General features: G+C 57.7%; 2 protein-coding genes across 4 annotated transcripts; one reads left to right on the forward strand and one right to left on the reverse strand.

Annotated features, from left to right (window-relative positions):
* Positions 1 to 1,228: 1,228 nt before the first annotated feature.
* On the reverse strand, positions 1,229 to 4,604 carry STX10 (syntaxin 10). 3 transcript variants are annotated; one of them, XM_023746130.1, is made up of 5 exons: positions 3,999 to 4,563; positions 3,687 to 3,778; positions 2,305 to 2,474; positions 2,048 to 2,142; positions 1,229 to 1,973 (listed from the first exon to the last, which is right to left on the reverse strand). In XM_023746130.1, exons 1-5 carry the CDS (start codon positions 4,014 to 4,016, stop codon positions 1,746 to 1,748), a joined length of 603 nt encoding a protein of 200 aa, XP_023601898.1. In that variant the 5' UTR covers positions 4,017 to 4,563; the 3' UTR covers positions 1,229 to 1,745. The 3 variants fall into 3 exon arrangements, 2 of the variants coding, with proteins under 2 accessions (XP_023601898.1, XP_014302742.1); XR_002826779.1 differs by having other exon boundaries at positions 1,950 to 1,973; positions 2,048 to 2,153; positions 3,999 to 4,604; XM_014447256.2 differs by lacking the exons at positions 3,687 to 3,778; positions 3,999 to 4,563 and adding an exon at positions 2,705 to 3,239.
* Positions 4,605 to 5,122: 518 nt separating this feature from the next.
* Positions 5,123 to 7,473, forward strand: IER2 (immediate early response 2). The gene is given in 2 exon segments (XM_006109846.3): positions 5,123 to 6,350; positions 6,352 to 7,473. Coding segments are annotated over 2 exon segments (681 nt in total). The 5' UTR covers positions 5,123 to 5,912; the 3' UTR covers positions 6,595 to 7,473.
* The last annotated feature ends 6,440 nt before the right edge of the window (positions 7,474 to 13,913 follow it).

Here is a 13,913-nt window from a genome sequence, read left to right on the forward strand (position 1 = left end):
CTATAAATATAAAAGGCTAATATGCTAAGTATCCATCTGACTGGTACCTATGATGCACACTGACTACCAGGGGGCAGAAGCTCAATGCAGGAGCTACAGTGATGCGCACTGGCCATTTACAGAGAAACGGCACCTCGACCTGGTGCCCACAAAGCAACACTCGGCTTCCCCCAAGTGGGACACAGGCCCCACCACCACCCTGGAGTGACACCCCACCAAATCGCAGCCGACGCTGCCGAGACCCCATGGCGCAAAATGTGGCCCACAGCCCAGCCCAGCCCTGAAACGGTGGCTGTGGGCTCCAGGTAATGTCACATAACAACACCCAGCTCCCTCTCCCTAGCAATTAGCCTCCTTGGCGTTTCTTCAGCCCAGGAACACAGGTGGAAACATTTTACACTGTAACCAAATGTCTGTGAAGCGTTTTCCTGTGCCTCATCTCATTTGATCCTCACAGAAGTCCTGGAGTAGGTAGAGAGGAGACTCAGTGGAATCCTATTTGCTTTTCATTAGCCGGAAAACGAAGATTTAGAAAGCTTAGAAACTTGACCTGACTGAAAAGAAGAAATGATGAACCTTGAAAATGACTTAAGGTTTTCTCACTGCACAGAATATAGTCAAACACTGCTGCAGTTAAATATTTCACCCTTTGTTCTCCCTGCATGATCTACAATAATAATCTGTTCATGTTGATATATACTGCTGTGTTGCTGACAATTACCTGAAAGAGAAATTGGGGTGCTTCACTGGGCTGGGAAAAGTTTAGCTACATCAGAAAGCTGGTCTAATTAAGCAAGTTTATTCTATATATATAAAAGGCTAAGTTGACCCGCATATACGCAATACATATAAAACTCTCACTGGGGCCAATTGCACGTATGTGTTTCAATCTGTCATTGTCAATTGTGTATTTGGTTGACACTTCTATTATAGAGGAAGGGCGAATAACGACATTAAAATATTTCTTCTAATTAATTTCCTTTCAATGTGCACGAATTCATGCACCGGGCCACTAGTTACCATATAAACAAGTGTATGTAAGAATCTGGACTTTAATCCCCAAGGCAGCACACCAGGAAAGCACATAGACCAGGGGTGGGCAAACTTTTTGACTCGAGGGCCACAATGGGTTCTTAAACTGGACCAGAGGGCCGGAACAAAAGCATGGATGGAGTGTTTGTGTGAACTAATATAAATTCAAAGTAAACATCATTACATAAAAGGGTACGGTCTTTTTTTTTTTTTAGTTTTATTCATTTCAAACGGGCCGTAGTTTGCCCACGGCTGACATAGACACTGCTACAGGACTCCAAGCTGGTGTGGGCCTCAGATCCCCCACCCTCCCAGATCCCATGTGGGCTTATGATGGGATGGGGGAGAGGCTGGTGGTGTCACAACATACAAAGAATGGGCATGCAACACAGAGGGGAAAGGAGTACAGACAGGCAGCAGGAAGCATTCAAACAAAAGGCATGAGCAGGCACACACACAAAGCAAGGACACCCATGGGGGTGGGGGGGAAGGTGTGCATGCACAAGGCAGATAAGATACACTCAGAGGCCAAGTTCACACACTCAGATAGGTCAAGAGCATACACAGAGAGAAAAAAAAGTAGGCATTATGCTGGAAACAGTAAACACAAAGAAAGTGGATAGGTATACAGACACCACTCACCCCCCACCCCACCCCCACCCTGGGAAACCAGTATAGACCTCCAGGACAAGGCAGAAGGGAGTATTATACAATCAGTGAGGGCTCAGGTATACACACACGGAAAGCAGGCAGGTAGACAGCCAAGAGGACTGCACACAAGGAGGATGGGGACAGACGTACACTCTCCCAGGAACAAGCAAACACGCACTGAGAGGCTCACCCTGAAAAATGTTTCGGGTCAGGTCGAGATGCCTTACCTCTCTATTATTTCTCTCCATGAAGGCTACGGCTGCTGGGCTGACCATATGGTCCTTCATTTCCTGGGGGTGAGGACAGCATCAGAGAGTAAAGACGTCCCAACCTCCACCCTTACCCCATCATAACCTCCTCTCACCTGGACCGCTTCCCGCATCCGCTCCACGAAGACCTTTCTCTCCTGCAGGTCCCCAGCTGGGAGCTTGAACTTGCCTGGGTTGGCTTCCACTATGCGTAGCCCCCGGGTCAAGAGTCAAGGCCACAGCTAGACACAACCCCCTCATCGGCCTCAAAGCCTTCAACTCCTCCCCGGTGTCCAGCCTCCCAGATCCCCCTGCCACCGCAATGGGCTGGCTCTCCCAGGCCGCCCTCCAACCCTCCGACCCTCCAGGATATCGATGGTCTCCTCCAGGTCTTCGAGGTCCCACTCGATGCTGCGCAGGCCATTCCGCAGTTCATTGGTCGTCCAGTCCAGCTCCTCGCGGCCGACCGCGGCGCCCTCCTGCAGGAGCTCACACCAGCGCTGGTACAGCCCGCGGGCTGTGTTCACCGCCTTCTGCACCTCGCTGCGGGCAGGGGCACAGCGGGCGCGTCTGGGGGCCGCCCGCCGCTGCGCCCCCAAATGAGTGGGGGAGCTCAGAGGACCCCTCCATCATTTGGCGTACCCCTCCCACTCGGCCACCGGGTGATCCCGACCCGCGCACCCCCAGACCGCTTGGCACGCTGCGGCCCGCATCCGGGCACTGGCTGGCGGGGGCCCGAGCACCCTCTGCCCGCCCCCATCGCTGTCACTCACCCTCGGACTACAAAAAACGGGTCTTCGAGAGACATGTCACCGCCCCCCGTGGGAGACTGAGCCCCCTCCCCTCCCGGCCTGGAGAGCTGGTTTCCTCGCGGCGGGGGAGAACGCGCCACCACCCCCGCCCCCGTCACGTGACCCAAGCCACCATCGAGAGCCGGGCCACGAGGAGAGAGAGAGGCCCCAAAAGCCGGAAGTGCAGAGCTCCCGCCGCCGCCGCGGCCATCTTGGCTGTGGGCAGAGGCGGCTTTCCGTGCGCGTGCCTCCGCCCTTCGCGTCCGCCGCTCCCGCCGCTCCCAGCCGTTCCGTAGTTCCGCCTGACCAGGCTGGAGTCTGAACTCGGCGTCTCGGGGTTCGAGACCCAGCCCCTTGAATTGTTGCTGCGCAACCTCAGTTTCCCTTACCAGCAACGTAAATAATAATAAGCTCTCAGCCCTAGTTGGTTTGGCTCAGTGGATAGAGCTTCGGCCTGCGCACTGCAGGGTCCCAGGTTCGAATTTCCTCAAGGGCACATGCCTGGGTTGCGGGCTTGATCCCCAGCGGGGGCCATGCAGGGGGCAGCCGACCCATGATTCTCTCTTATCATTGATGTTTCTATCTTTCCCTCTCTGAAATCAATAAAAATACATATATTTTTTAAATAAAAAATAATAAGCTCCCAGAAATCAGACGAGATTGTGGCTGGGGAAGGGGTTCGCTCGATTCGTAGACCCTTTTAACGGGCTCCTGGAGCCTGCACCCGCATCCTGTGCGGGGAGATGTCCCAGCCCGGGGTCGGGAGTGGCAGGTTTGGGGAGGGCTGGGGGAAAGGCGGTCGTCCCCGCCTTCCTGCGGGCGGGCGGATGTGCGGGCGTTCTGTGGGTAGTTCTACTCACTCTCCTCTTTTTTTCCTGCTGAGGAGGGGCACATCGAGGTCCCCATGGGGCGGAATGACCGCTAGTGGACGCCCCGAGATGCTCCTGGGGAGATGGGGTCTTACTGGGTGCGAGCCTGGGAGTCGCGGGAGGGTTCGGGGGTGGCTCTGAGGATTGTTTCCGGAGCAGAGCAGTCCTCTGCGTGCGGGGTCTCCGTCTGGGGAGAGACCAGGAATGTTTGGGGAGGAATTTTCAAAGTCTCTGTCACGCAGGGGCGTTCCTTGTGGGGCCATGAAAGCACTTTTTGGGGGGTGCGGGGAAGCCATCGCCTGAATGACGTCCTGATCTCCCTCTGGGCGGTGGGCCGGATCCCTGAAGAAGTCCTCGGAGGGTCGCCCCTGTGTCCGAGTCCCTGTGTGGGGTTTTGGCGTTAGTACCTGGGTTGGGCATGTCATTGTGGGTCTCTGAGGTGCCGGCGTGGGGGGACATTCTCAGCCGGTCAGCGCAGTGTGTGGCAGGAAAGGCCGCTGAATGGGGACGGTTGCTGTTCGGGGTCTTTTAGGGATTGTTGAGCCCCCAGGTGCAGAGGCGGGACCTGAGCGTCCTCCGTGGGTGCATGAGATCATTAATTGGGGAGCAGTAATACCTGGGAGCGGGCCTGTGGGGAGAAATAACTGGGGAGACGGGGATAAAGGGGCCCTCGCCGGGCCGCCCCGAGTGCAGGCAAGGTCTTTGTGGGAGATGGCGTCAGTGGGCGCCCTGAGATCACCCCAACCCGCCCAGGGGGCATTCCCGGAGGGGCGTCACGCCTTCCTGGCCTCCCGGGAAGGAAGCGAAACCTTCCCCTTCGGCCCCACTGGACGCGGGTCCGGAAGCCGGGGGCTCCCGACAGCCCCAGCCCGGAGAGGGGAAAGGAAGAGGGCGTGTCTGGAGGTCAGGCCCCGCCCACGCCCGGCCGGAAAAAGCTGGCTATGGCCCCGTACGGAGAGCCCGGCCCCTGTCCTTATATGGGCAGCCGGAAGTGGCTCGGCCACCTGCCCTACGTCATTCCTTCCAAATTTAGTCTGGATGTCGCGCGGACCCTGTGGCGGGAAGGCTCTGCGCTCCAGTCAAGCGGGCGGAGCCTCTCCTTAAAGTGCCCGTACCACGAATGAATGGAGCCATTCAAACAATGTTGCAGCTTTTTGGAGGGTAGGAACTGGGAGTAGGTTTTCTAGGAGAGGCAGCGCGTGGCGGAGGGTAGGGTCGATGTTCTCTATCTGCCCTCTCTCTGCGTTGCTCGGTGTTCAACTCCTACCCCAACCGCGCCTCCGGGTGCAGAGGCAGAGCGCGGCCCGGTGGTTTAGGGGCCGCAACCATGAGTTCAACCGGATGTCGTGTGGCCGGGCCCTCCACCTTGCGTGGAGCTTGTGCCGAAGGAAACCGGGAGGATGTTCAGTGCGGAGAGCAGAGATGGCAGCCTGGGATGCGCTCAGATCTGCAGGCTTCCGCCGCCAGTGCAGCTGGCAACTTAGCCCCGAACCAGCCAGCTTACCCTGTTCCGCTTACGGGCAGGGGGAGTGAGGAGGGCTGGCGTGGGTTAGATGCTATAGAGGCGAAGGCCTCCTTTCGCTGCAGTTGGCCCATTTATTCGTTTAGCAAATATTGGACTAGTCCGTCAGCCTCGGTTTCCCCACGTGAAGAAATCAAGTACAACAGCAGTACCGTCCGTGAGGGATCCAGGAGATCTTTATGAAAGGAAAGCCTTTAACATCGTCTGCCACGTATTAATCAGTTAGTTGTGTATTAACCAGTTAGTGTTAGCATTGTTATTGGTTCAAGAAACACTAATGAACGCCTGGAACTGTGCCCACGGGGGATGTACGGGCTCAAACCCGGGTATTCCCCGGAGCGAAGGAAAACCAGCCGCCTACGACCTGCGGGGGCCAGCGAACTCTAGCACGTGGGTGGGCCCTGAGCCTCACCCTCGGCCCCGCTCCCCGGGGCCTGCGCGCGGGCGCACTGAGGCGGCGAGGGCTGAGAAAGGAGACCACCCCAAGTGCTCAGGGTCCTGGGGAAGGCTCCCCCGCGTCCGGGCTAGTGTCCCTTTTGTCTGTCCGGTAAATTCCACCCTGTCGCTTTAAGGCTGAAGTCTCTGGCCCCAACGCGGTGGAAAGCCCGATGCAGCGCTCTGATTGGGCGGGGCGTCCTGGTGACGTAGCTCCGGGTACAAATGGGCCCAGGTGGCGGGCGCCGGGGCAGAGCGTCCTAGGGGTGTTTCGGCGCCGGTTGGCGTGAGCAGAGAAAGCGTGAGCCAGCGCGCAGTCCGAAGTGCGTCTACTCAGCAGGGAAGTCCCCACCGTCGAGTCGCCATGGAGGTGCAGAAGGAGGCGCAACGCATTATGACCCTGTCGGTGTGGAAAATGTACCATTCGCGCATGCAGCGCGGAGGGCTGCGGCTGCACCGGAGCCTGCAGCTGTCTCTGGTCATGCGTAGCGCCCGGGAGCTTTACCTCTCGGCCAAGGTGGAAGCCCACGAGCCGCCGGAGGTGCCCTCGCCAGTCGCCCGCTCCCCCGACCCTCGCCTGCACCCTCCGCGGGAAGCACAAACCGCAGCGGAAGCAGCGTCCACCGACGGTGAGCAGCCCTGCCCGGAGCCCATGGACACTCAGGAGGCGCCGAAAGCCGAGGAGACCCCTGCCCGCTGTGCCCCGAGACCCGCCAAAGTCAGCCGCAAGCGGCGGAGCAGCAGCCTCAGCGACGGCGGAGATGCCGGACTGGTCCCGAGCAAGAAAGCCCGTCTAGAAGAGGAGGGCCGCGGAGGAAGGGGAGTCTGCGGAGGTCCCCGAGCGCCTGCAGGCCCCTCCCGCGCAAGCGGAAGGCGCCTTCCCCAATCTGGCGCGCGTCCTGCAGAGGCGCTTCTCCGGCCTCCTGAACTGCAGCCCCTCCGCGCCCCCGACAGCGCCGCCGCCGCCGGCCTGCGAGGCGAAGCCGGCCTGCCGCTCGGCGGACAGCGTGCTGAACGTGCTCGTCCGGGCCGTGGTGGCCTTCTGAGGCCCCCGAGCGCCGCTGCCGGAGTCCAGAGCGCGGGCCGGAGCGTCGGCCCGAGTACACAGACCCGAAGCCAGGCCGCCCCCGCGGGGCAGGCCCGCGGAAACGGTGGAGAGGAGCGGCGGCCCGGGAAGCTGTCGCCACCGTGTGCAGTGGCGGCGCCAAGGAACCTGAGCCGGGGCGGGGGCGCCTTCCTCCGAGCCTGGCCGCGCCCACAGGTGCCGGCTTAACCGACGGGGACGTGGCCTTCCCGTCCCCCGGGACTGGGTGAGGGGGGTCTGGTTCCTGACACTCCTCGGGGTCGGACTTTATTTTCACCGGGGGCTGTGCTGCCCTTTCGAGGTGTTGCGGTAGTCGGTGTCCTCGTTCCCAGCGGCGCCCAGGCGCCCTCTTTCCCTCGGGGGACATGCTTATGCAAGCGGTCATCGTTGCGTCACGGGCAGGCGTGGGGCGCTTCCTGTCGCCTCGCGTGGGTGTGGGGCCTGGGAGGGGGGCCGCCTGGGGCGCAGCCCCCGCGCTTCTGCCCGCACCCCTGCGCCTTCGGGGCAGGGGGAACGGATCTCTTTTCAGGCTAAATTTTTTTCTCGTTCGGTGCGTTCGAGGTGGGGATGTGCGCACGGTCTGAAGCGCGACCCTCCCTCCGGCACAGACCATCAACCCAGAAGACCTCGGTCTGAGTCACACGAGTGGGGGAAGGGGTGCCCGCGGTTCTGTGAGGCCGAGCTGGGCCCAGGTGCTGCTGAGACCGGGCCCGCTTGGGGAGGGAGATTCTAGCCAGTGCGTTCGAGGGCCTATTTACTCTGGTGGGTTCTGTTTAACTCTGTCTGTCTGGCCTTTTGCTAGAGAGACCAGATACGAAAATAAAGACCATTTAACTGCAAAGTCGACTGTCTGGTGTTCTTCCCTGGTGGGGGAGGGGCGGGGTGAAGGGTCAGGCGCTGGGGGCGGCTTCCTGGGGCCGCAGAAACCGGCCCGACCGGCTCCCACGTGGGCGGGAGGGGCTGGGCCCCCTCTTCCCAGCCAGTCCACTTCCGCCTGGGCGCCCTGGCGCTCTGACTCCTTCGAAATTCCCCTACGGCCCTGGCTCGGTTGGGTAGAGCGTCATCACTATACGCCTAAGTTTTGGGGTCCATCCCAGGTCAGGACTCCGACAAGAAGCCACTCGTGAATGGGTGTCCCAGCAGGTCCGTGTTTCTCTGTAAAATCGGTGAATGAAATTAAGAAATAAGTCCCCCCTGCAAGTCTGGGAGAGCGAGGGCTCTCACAGCTCACGTAGGTTTGGGGGGACGCTGCTGGGGACCGTGCCATGCGCAGTTGGGGAACACGCAGGTTCTCCCCACCCGGCTGCACCTGACGCACAGATTCCGTTCTGGCGGGGGCCCCACGGGGGTGGGGGGCAGGGAGCTGAGCAGGTAAACTTGGGACCCCTCTTGGCACCATGTTCCAGTCTCTGGCTGTGGATTTGTTTGGCCCAGACGGGGGTGAGCGCCCAGCCTCGGTTTCCTCCTCTGTGGGGTCCGCCTGGGAACAGCTCCCCTGGAGGAGCTGCAGGTTTGGAAGTGCTCCTGGGAGCCTTTGTCGTTGGCTTGGCTCCACCCCAGGGGAGAAAGTCCTCATCATTCCCCCAGCGCTGGCCCCGCGAGGGCCGTTGGGAGGACAAAGGAGCCGCAGGTGTGGGGAGAGGCGCGGGGAGCACCCGCCCCACCTCCGGAAGGCGAGGTCCCCAGAATGGGCTTCCGTGACCCCCGGGTCTGACCCCGAGGTGGGAGGAGGAGGAGGCAGGGGAGCAGCCCCCACCACACCTTCAGCCTCCTCCCACGCCCCTCCCTGCCTCCCTCCGCCCCCCACCCCACCCCCAGCTATCCTCCCCGGTCCCCTGATTCCTTTATGGGGAAGGTGGGAGACGGCGCCACCCAGAACTCCCCAGTGGGACGTGGGGGGGCTGGAGCCCCGCACCTCCAATGTAGCTCAATGTGCCCGCGTAGGCGCACCTCCCCGGAGATCTGGCCGGGCCCCAGGAAGTCCCCGGCGGCGCCGCGGGAGGGGGCCTCGCCGCGCATCCTGTCGCAGGAACCGCCGGCCCTTCCTTCCGCGGGAAGCGGTGGGGCGACTCCCGCCCCGGCTGCCCCGGCCTCGGGCATTTCCGAGCCGGCCCCGGGGAGGGGACACGGTGGGAGACAGACCGGCACCGCACACACAGGTCACCCGCCAGAAGAGGCAACATCGAAAACTTGTCACAATAACCGACATCTACGGGGCCCGGGGCTGTCAGTCCGTGACTTGGCGCGAGTCATTGGGACAGGCCCTCCGGGGAGCAGCTGATTGGACAATGGCTGCGAAACCGACACATGCCCCATCCCCGTGACCCACTGGTTCCCCAAGGAGTTTCCGGGAGGGTGTTCAGCACAGTGCTGTCTGAAAGGGGCACGGGTTGGAGACAACCTACGTGCCCATCCGACCGGACTGGTCTGGTTGAATGTGAACCATCCATGGCTCCTCACCCCAAAGGTAAAAGGCCTGAGCCTGACAGACCACCGCTCAGGCAACCATGCTGCTGGGTGACAGGGCCGGCTGCAGACGCTGTGGGGTAAGGAGCACAGATTTCTGAGCCCAGACAGCCAGTTCCACTTGCTTCCTGGGCAACTTTGAGTAAATTGCTTCACCTCTCTGGGCCTCAGTTTCCCTGGCTGTACATTTTGGAATAGTCCCTACCTCTTAGATTCATTGTAAAGATCCATCAAGATAGTACACGGGCCCTGGCCGGTTTGGCTCAGTGGATAGAGCGTCGGCCTGTGGACTGAGGGGTCCCGGATTTGATTCCAGTCAAGGGCATGTACCTTGGTTGCGGGCACATCCCCAGTGGGTAGTGTGCAGGAGGCAGCTGATCGATGTTTCTCTCTCATTGATGTTTCTAACTCTCTATCCCTCTCCTCTCCTCTCCTCTCTGTAAAAAATCAATAAAATATATTTAAAAAAAAAAAAAAAAAGATAGTACACGGAAAGTGCTTAGTAAAATGCCTGGCACACAGTGTTGTTATTTTTTTTATTGTTAAGAGGCCAGGATGACAAACAGTACAAATATATATGTATGGAAAAGTGTGTGTAGATGCTGTGTTAAACCCAGAGAGTTTGAAAAACAGTTCTCTCCTCCTCCAGTAGCTCAATATGAACAAGAATCTGTGTCTCCTCCCAGCTCCTGGGTTTGGCCAGACCTAGTGATTTTGGGTTGGGTTTTTTGTTGTTGTTGTTTTTTCTTCTGCAGGTTCCATGCTCATGGTTTCTTCCTACGTTACCAGTGATCCCTGCATCAGGCCTTGGACCTCTGTCTACACTCACCCCTGGCAGCCTCATTCAGTTTTTGGGCTCTAAATGCCACCTCTATGCAGACTCCTAAATTTAGCTATCCATCCCCAGTCTCCTTGTGGGGGTCTAAGGTATTTCAAATAGAACAGGAGCCCAAAGAGAATTCTTGCTGTTTCCTCCCAGTCTTCCAATTGAGGACTCCTCCTTGAATCACTTTTTCTTTTTTAAATACATTTTTTATTGATTTCAGAGAGGAAGAGAGAGGGAGGGAGAGATAGAAACATCAATAATGAGAGAGAATCATTGATTGGCTGCCTCCTGCACACCCCACATTGGGGATAGAGCCCGCAACCTGGGCATGTGCCCTGACCTGTAATTGAACCATGACCTCCTGGTTCATAGGTCAACAATCTACCCCTGAGCCACTCTGGCCGGGCTGAATAACTTTTTCTCCTTCCCTCACACTCCAAGCCTTTCCCATCTTCCTGGCTCCATCACCTCTCACCTGGATTAGGGCAGTGGCTTCCTCCTCGCCCTTGACCCCCACAATCTATTTTACTCAGGAGCTGCACTGATTTTATAAAACACAAACTGGATCTTTTCCCTCTCCCGGCTCTCCCCTGCTTCTAACACACTAGCCTCCTTTCTGCTTGCAGAACAGGCCAGGCATGTTCTAGCCCAGGGCCTTTGCACTTGCTGTTCCTTCTGCCTGCAATGCCTTTCTCCCAGATACCCACCCATCCATCTTCATTTTCTTCAGGTTTTTGCTGAAATGTCACCTCTTGGGGGAGGCCTTCTTTGGCTACCTGACTAAAATAGCACCCCACTCCACTCAGTCTTCCTTAGAGCACTACTCACCATTTGAGAAGATATATTTATGTTTTATTTAGCATCTGCACCCCCATTCAAATGTTTTATGAATGAATGCTCACCCCAGGCCAAAATGAGTGAATGATGTTGTCTGGGGTAAGCAGATGCTAAGAGCTTAATATTTATTATCTCATTTAATCTATGGCTTCCGATGGCTCTTAGAATTTCCCAAACTTCAGACAGTTGACAGGATTTTTATCAGTTCTGTGTAACAACTGTATAAGTATTATTTATCTAATTTTAAAAACTTAATGGTGAATTAATCACTCACCATACTTAGAAGGTAACAGTTCATAAAAGTTACAATGAAAACGAAATACTGTCATAAGATCCTGCTGAAACAGTAGCCAGTGTGAGGTTCCAGATAGCTTTCTTAGTTACAAAGGAAGATTAGCAAAGTTAAGGTCACATTGTTGCCAAAGGAGGAAGACTAACCTTAAGTCAGAGAACCAGCTGGGACTGAAAGCTGAAAAGAAGGGGAAGCTGAGAGATGTATTCTGTTATTTAAATAACAATGAATCACTTTGTCCACTGTCCCAGAGTCAGGAAAACCCTGCTTCTGAAGAGGGACAACAACCCTATGACTGTCCTGCTGGACCTGGGCCCAGTGCATCTCCGGCCTAATCTTGCGTCACCCTCCAGCTATACTGACCTGCTTTTTGTGCCTCACACTTGCACAGTCTTCCCAGCCACTGGGCCTTTGTATATGCTCTCTGCTGGAGTGCTTTTCCCTTCCCTGTTCACCTAGGGAAGTGTTTGCTGTCTGCCCCCCATTTTGATCCAAGATCCCTATATTTTTTGACACTTAGATCAAGAGTTACTTTTCTTGTTGTAGTATTTATCACAATTAGTTTTACATTTGTTTCTGGGTTTGTCTCCTCTTCTGGCTTGTAGGCTCCAAGAGGGCAGAGGCAAATCTAGCAGATGCTTACTACTTAGTTTTTGTGAATGAATGGGGCCTTTGAAACCTTCCTTTGAGGTCGGTCCTGGTCCTTCTAACGTCCATTTTAAATATATATATATATATATATATATATATATATATATATAGAGAGAGAGAGAGAGAGAGAGAGAGAGAGAGAGAGAGAGAGAGAGATTTCAGAGAGGCTGGGAGAGGGAGAGATAAAAACATCAATGATGAGAGAGAATCATTGATTGGCTGCCTCCTGCACATACCCTCCTGGAGACCGAGCCCGCAACCTAGGCATATGCCCTTGACCGGAATCGAACCCAGAACCCTTCAGTCTGGAGGCCGACGCTCTATCCACTGAACCAAACCGGCTAGGGCCGTCCATTTTTTTACAGATCTGAAAACTAAGGCCCAGAGAGGAAGGCCCTGAAGGAGAGCAAATAGGAGACAGCTCTAATGTGTTCCCCATCCTGAGATTCCCCTCCCCCTTCTCTGTGCCGGAGTGGGGGAGGGGGAGGGGGAGAGACAGCGTCCCAGTTCAGCCTTGGGAAAGGGCGGGGCCACGGGTCGGACCACCCCAGAAGCAGCACCCAGACCGGTTTACCCGGTTCCAGGAGCTTGGGCGAGGTGCCCGCGGGAGGGGGAAGACCGGCATTGGCCTAGCTGTCAGCCCAGCGGGGCGGGAACTTGATCTCCACCAGGAAATTGAAGTCTCAGGCCGGGAGCTCGGGTGAGTGAGTCACTGGCCTGGACCGGGGCTGGAGCGACCTAGGTGTCCATTACAGGAGGGCGGGACATGCACATTTCCCCGCCTCGCGCTCTCCGCCCCCCTCCGGCCCCGCCCCCACCCCACCCTGTGCACTGCGCGGAGCAATTTGCAAGAATTCCCAGTGCAGTGGGTGGGCCCGGCCACGCTCCTCACCCCCAAAACCGGTCCCTTCCGGATTCTGCCCAGACCTTCAGAGGTTGGCAGCGCCCCCACCTTTACAAATACGAGGGCGGAGCTCAGGGGCCACGCGGGGAGCCCCGGGGCTGGGGGTGGGCTGAGAATCAGGATAAAGGCGAAAAAAGCGGAAGGAAAATGGGGGTTGCTGGAGTCTGAGACTCATGCTACTTGTCCTAGCCATGGAGGATGCTGAAACCCCCCACGTGTCCAGGGGAGCCCAGAACCCCACATCGGAGTCCAGGGGAACCCAGCGCCCCCACACCTCGCTCAGGGGAGCCCAGACAGCCCCCTCCTGTGTCCAGGGTTGCTCTTAGGGGGGCACTTTATATCTGCTTCCTGAGGTTCGGCCACAGGGGCTATTCCACCCATTCTGTGCTAAAATGACTTTAGGTCTCCCCAAATTTGTGTTCCGGAAAGCTGAGGCCAGGGGCTAAGGCCCTCCGCCTGCACACTCAGGCCTGAGGCCGCCCCAGGCTCAGCTCCGGCCTGCTCTGACCGCTTTGGATGGCGCCCCTCTCAGCAGACATCTCAGCCTCCCAGCCTCCTGGCCCATCCTCCCCAGATCACACCGCCCCACACCAGCACATGGTTAACTGTCAGTTAGGAAATCATCTCAGCATTCACCGTCCCCCTCCCGCCCGCCCCTAGACCGCTCTTGGGCCCCCTAGGTTCCTGCCTTCCCCGCCTGCCACCCGACTGGCACCAATTAATTTCCTCCTCAGCCTCTCCACCCACATCTGGTTGCCAGCTGCTCGGCTTCGCCCTGCCCGCCCCTCCCCCCCGGGGGTCTCCCAGGGAATTGCTCACAGCCCCCTCCTTCCTGTGCCCCCCAAATATAGGCCGCCCCGCCAGAGCACACAGCCCCCTCCAGCAGCGTGGGCTGATCAGAAGCTGACAGGACGGGGCGGAGAGGAGATCTGAAGTCGGATGGAGGAGGGAGGGGTGTGAAACTTTCCGGCCCAGAGATGCTGCTGGGGGATAGAAAGAGGGGAAGGGGGGGGGGGGGAGGGGACAAGGACCCTTCGGTTAATAATGGCCCCAAATCAAAGACCCGCTGGCTTCCAGAAAGGCCGTGTGGGGGAGGGGTTCTCCTGGGGGGGGAGGGGACAAACACCCCTACCTCAGAAACCCCTGAAACACGGTGGTGACAAGCTGTGCCCGGGGACTCTTGCGAAGATTTTCCTTATCATGAGCACACACCTCGCGGCCCTCCTGAAAGCTGGCCCGGCACCCAGTAAAACCAGGAGAAACGGCTTGGGACTTTTTGAAGGCCCTCCCACAAGGGCCTTCTGG

This window comes from Myotis lucifugus, unplaced genomic scaffold (genome assembly GCF_000147115.1).
Source record: "Myotis lucifugus unplaced genomic scaffold, Myoluc2.0 scaffold_629, whole genome shotgun sequence".
NCBI classification, from domain to species: Eukaryota; Metazoa; Chordata; class Mammalia; order Chiroptera; family Vespertilionidae; genus Myotis; species Myotis lucifugus.

What these genes read in the sequence shown, in the direction of transcription:
- STX10 (XM_023746130.1), bottom strand. An exon ending in GACTCCCAGGCTCGCACCCA is followed by an intron (nt 2,475 to 3,686) that starts GTAAGACCCCAT and finishes CCCTGCCCGCAG; the next exon opens with CGAGGTGCAGAAGGCGGTGA. An exon ending in GGATGCGGGAAGCGGTCCAG is followed by an intron (nt 1,974 to 2,047) that starts GTGAGAGGAGGT and finishes CCTCACCCCCAG; the next exon opens with GAAATGAAGGACCATATGGT.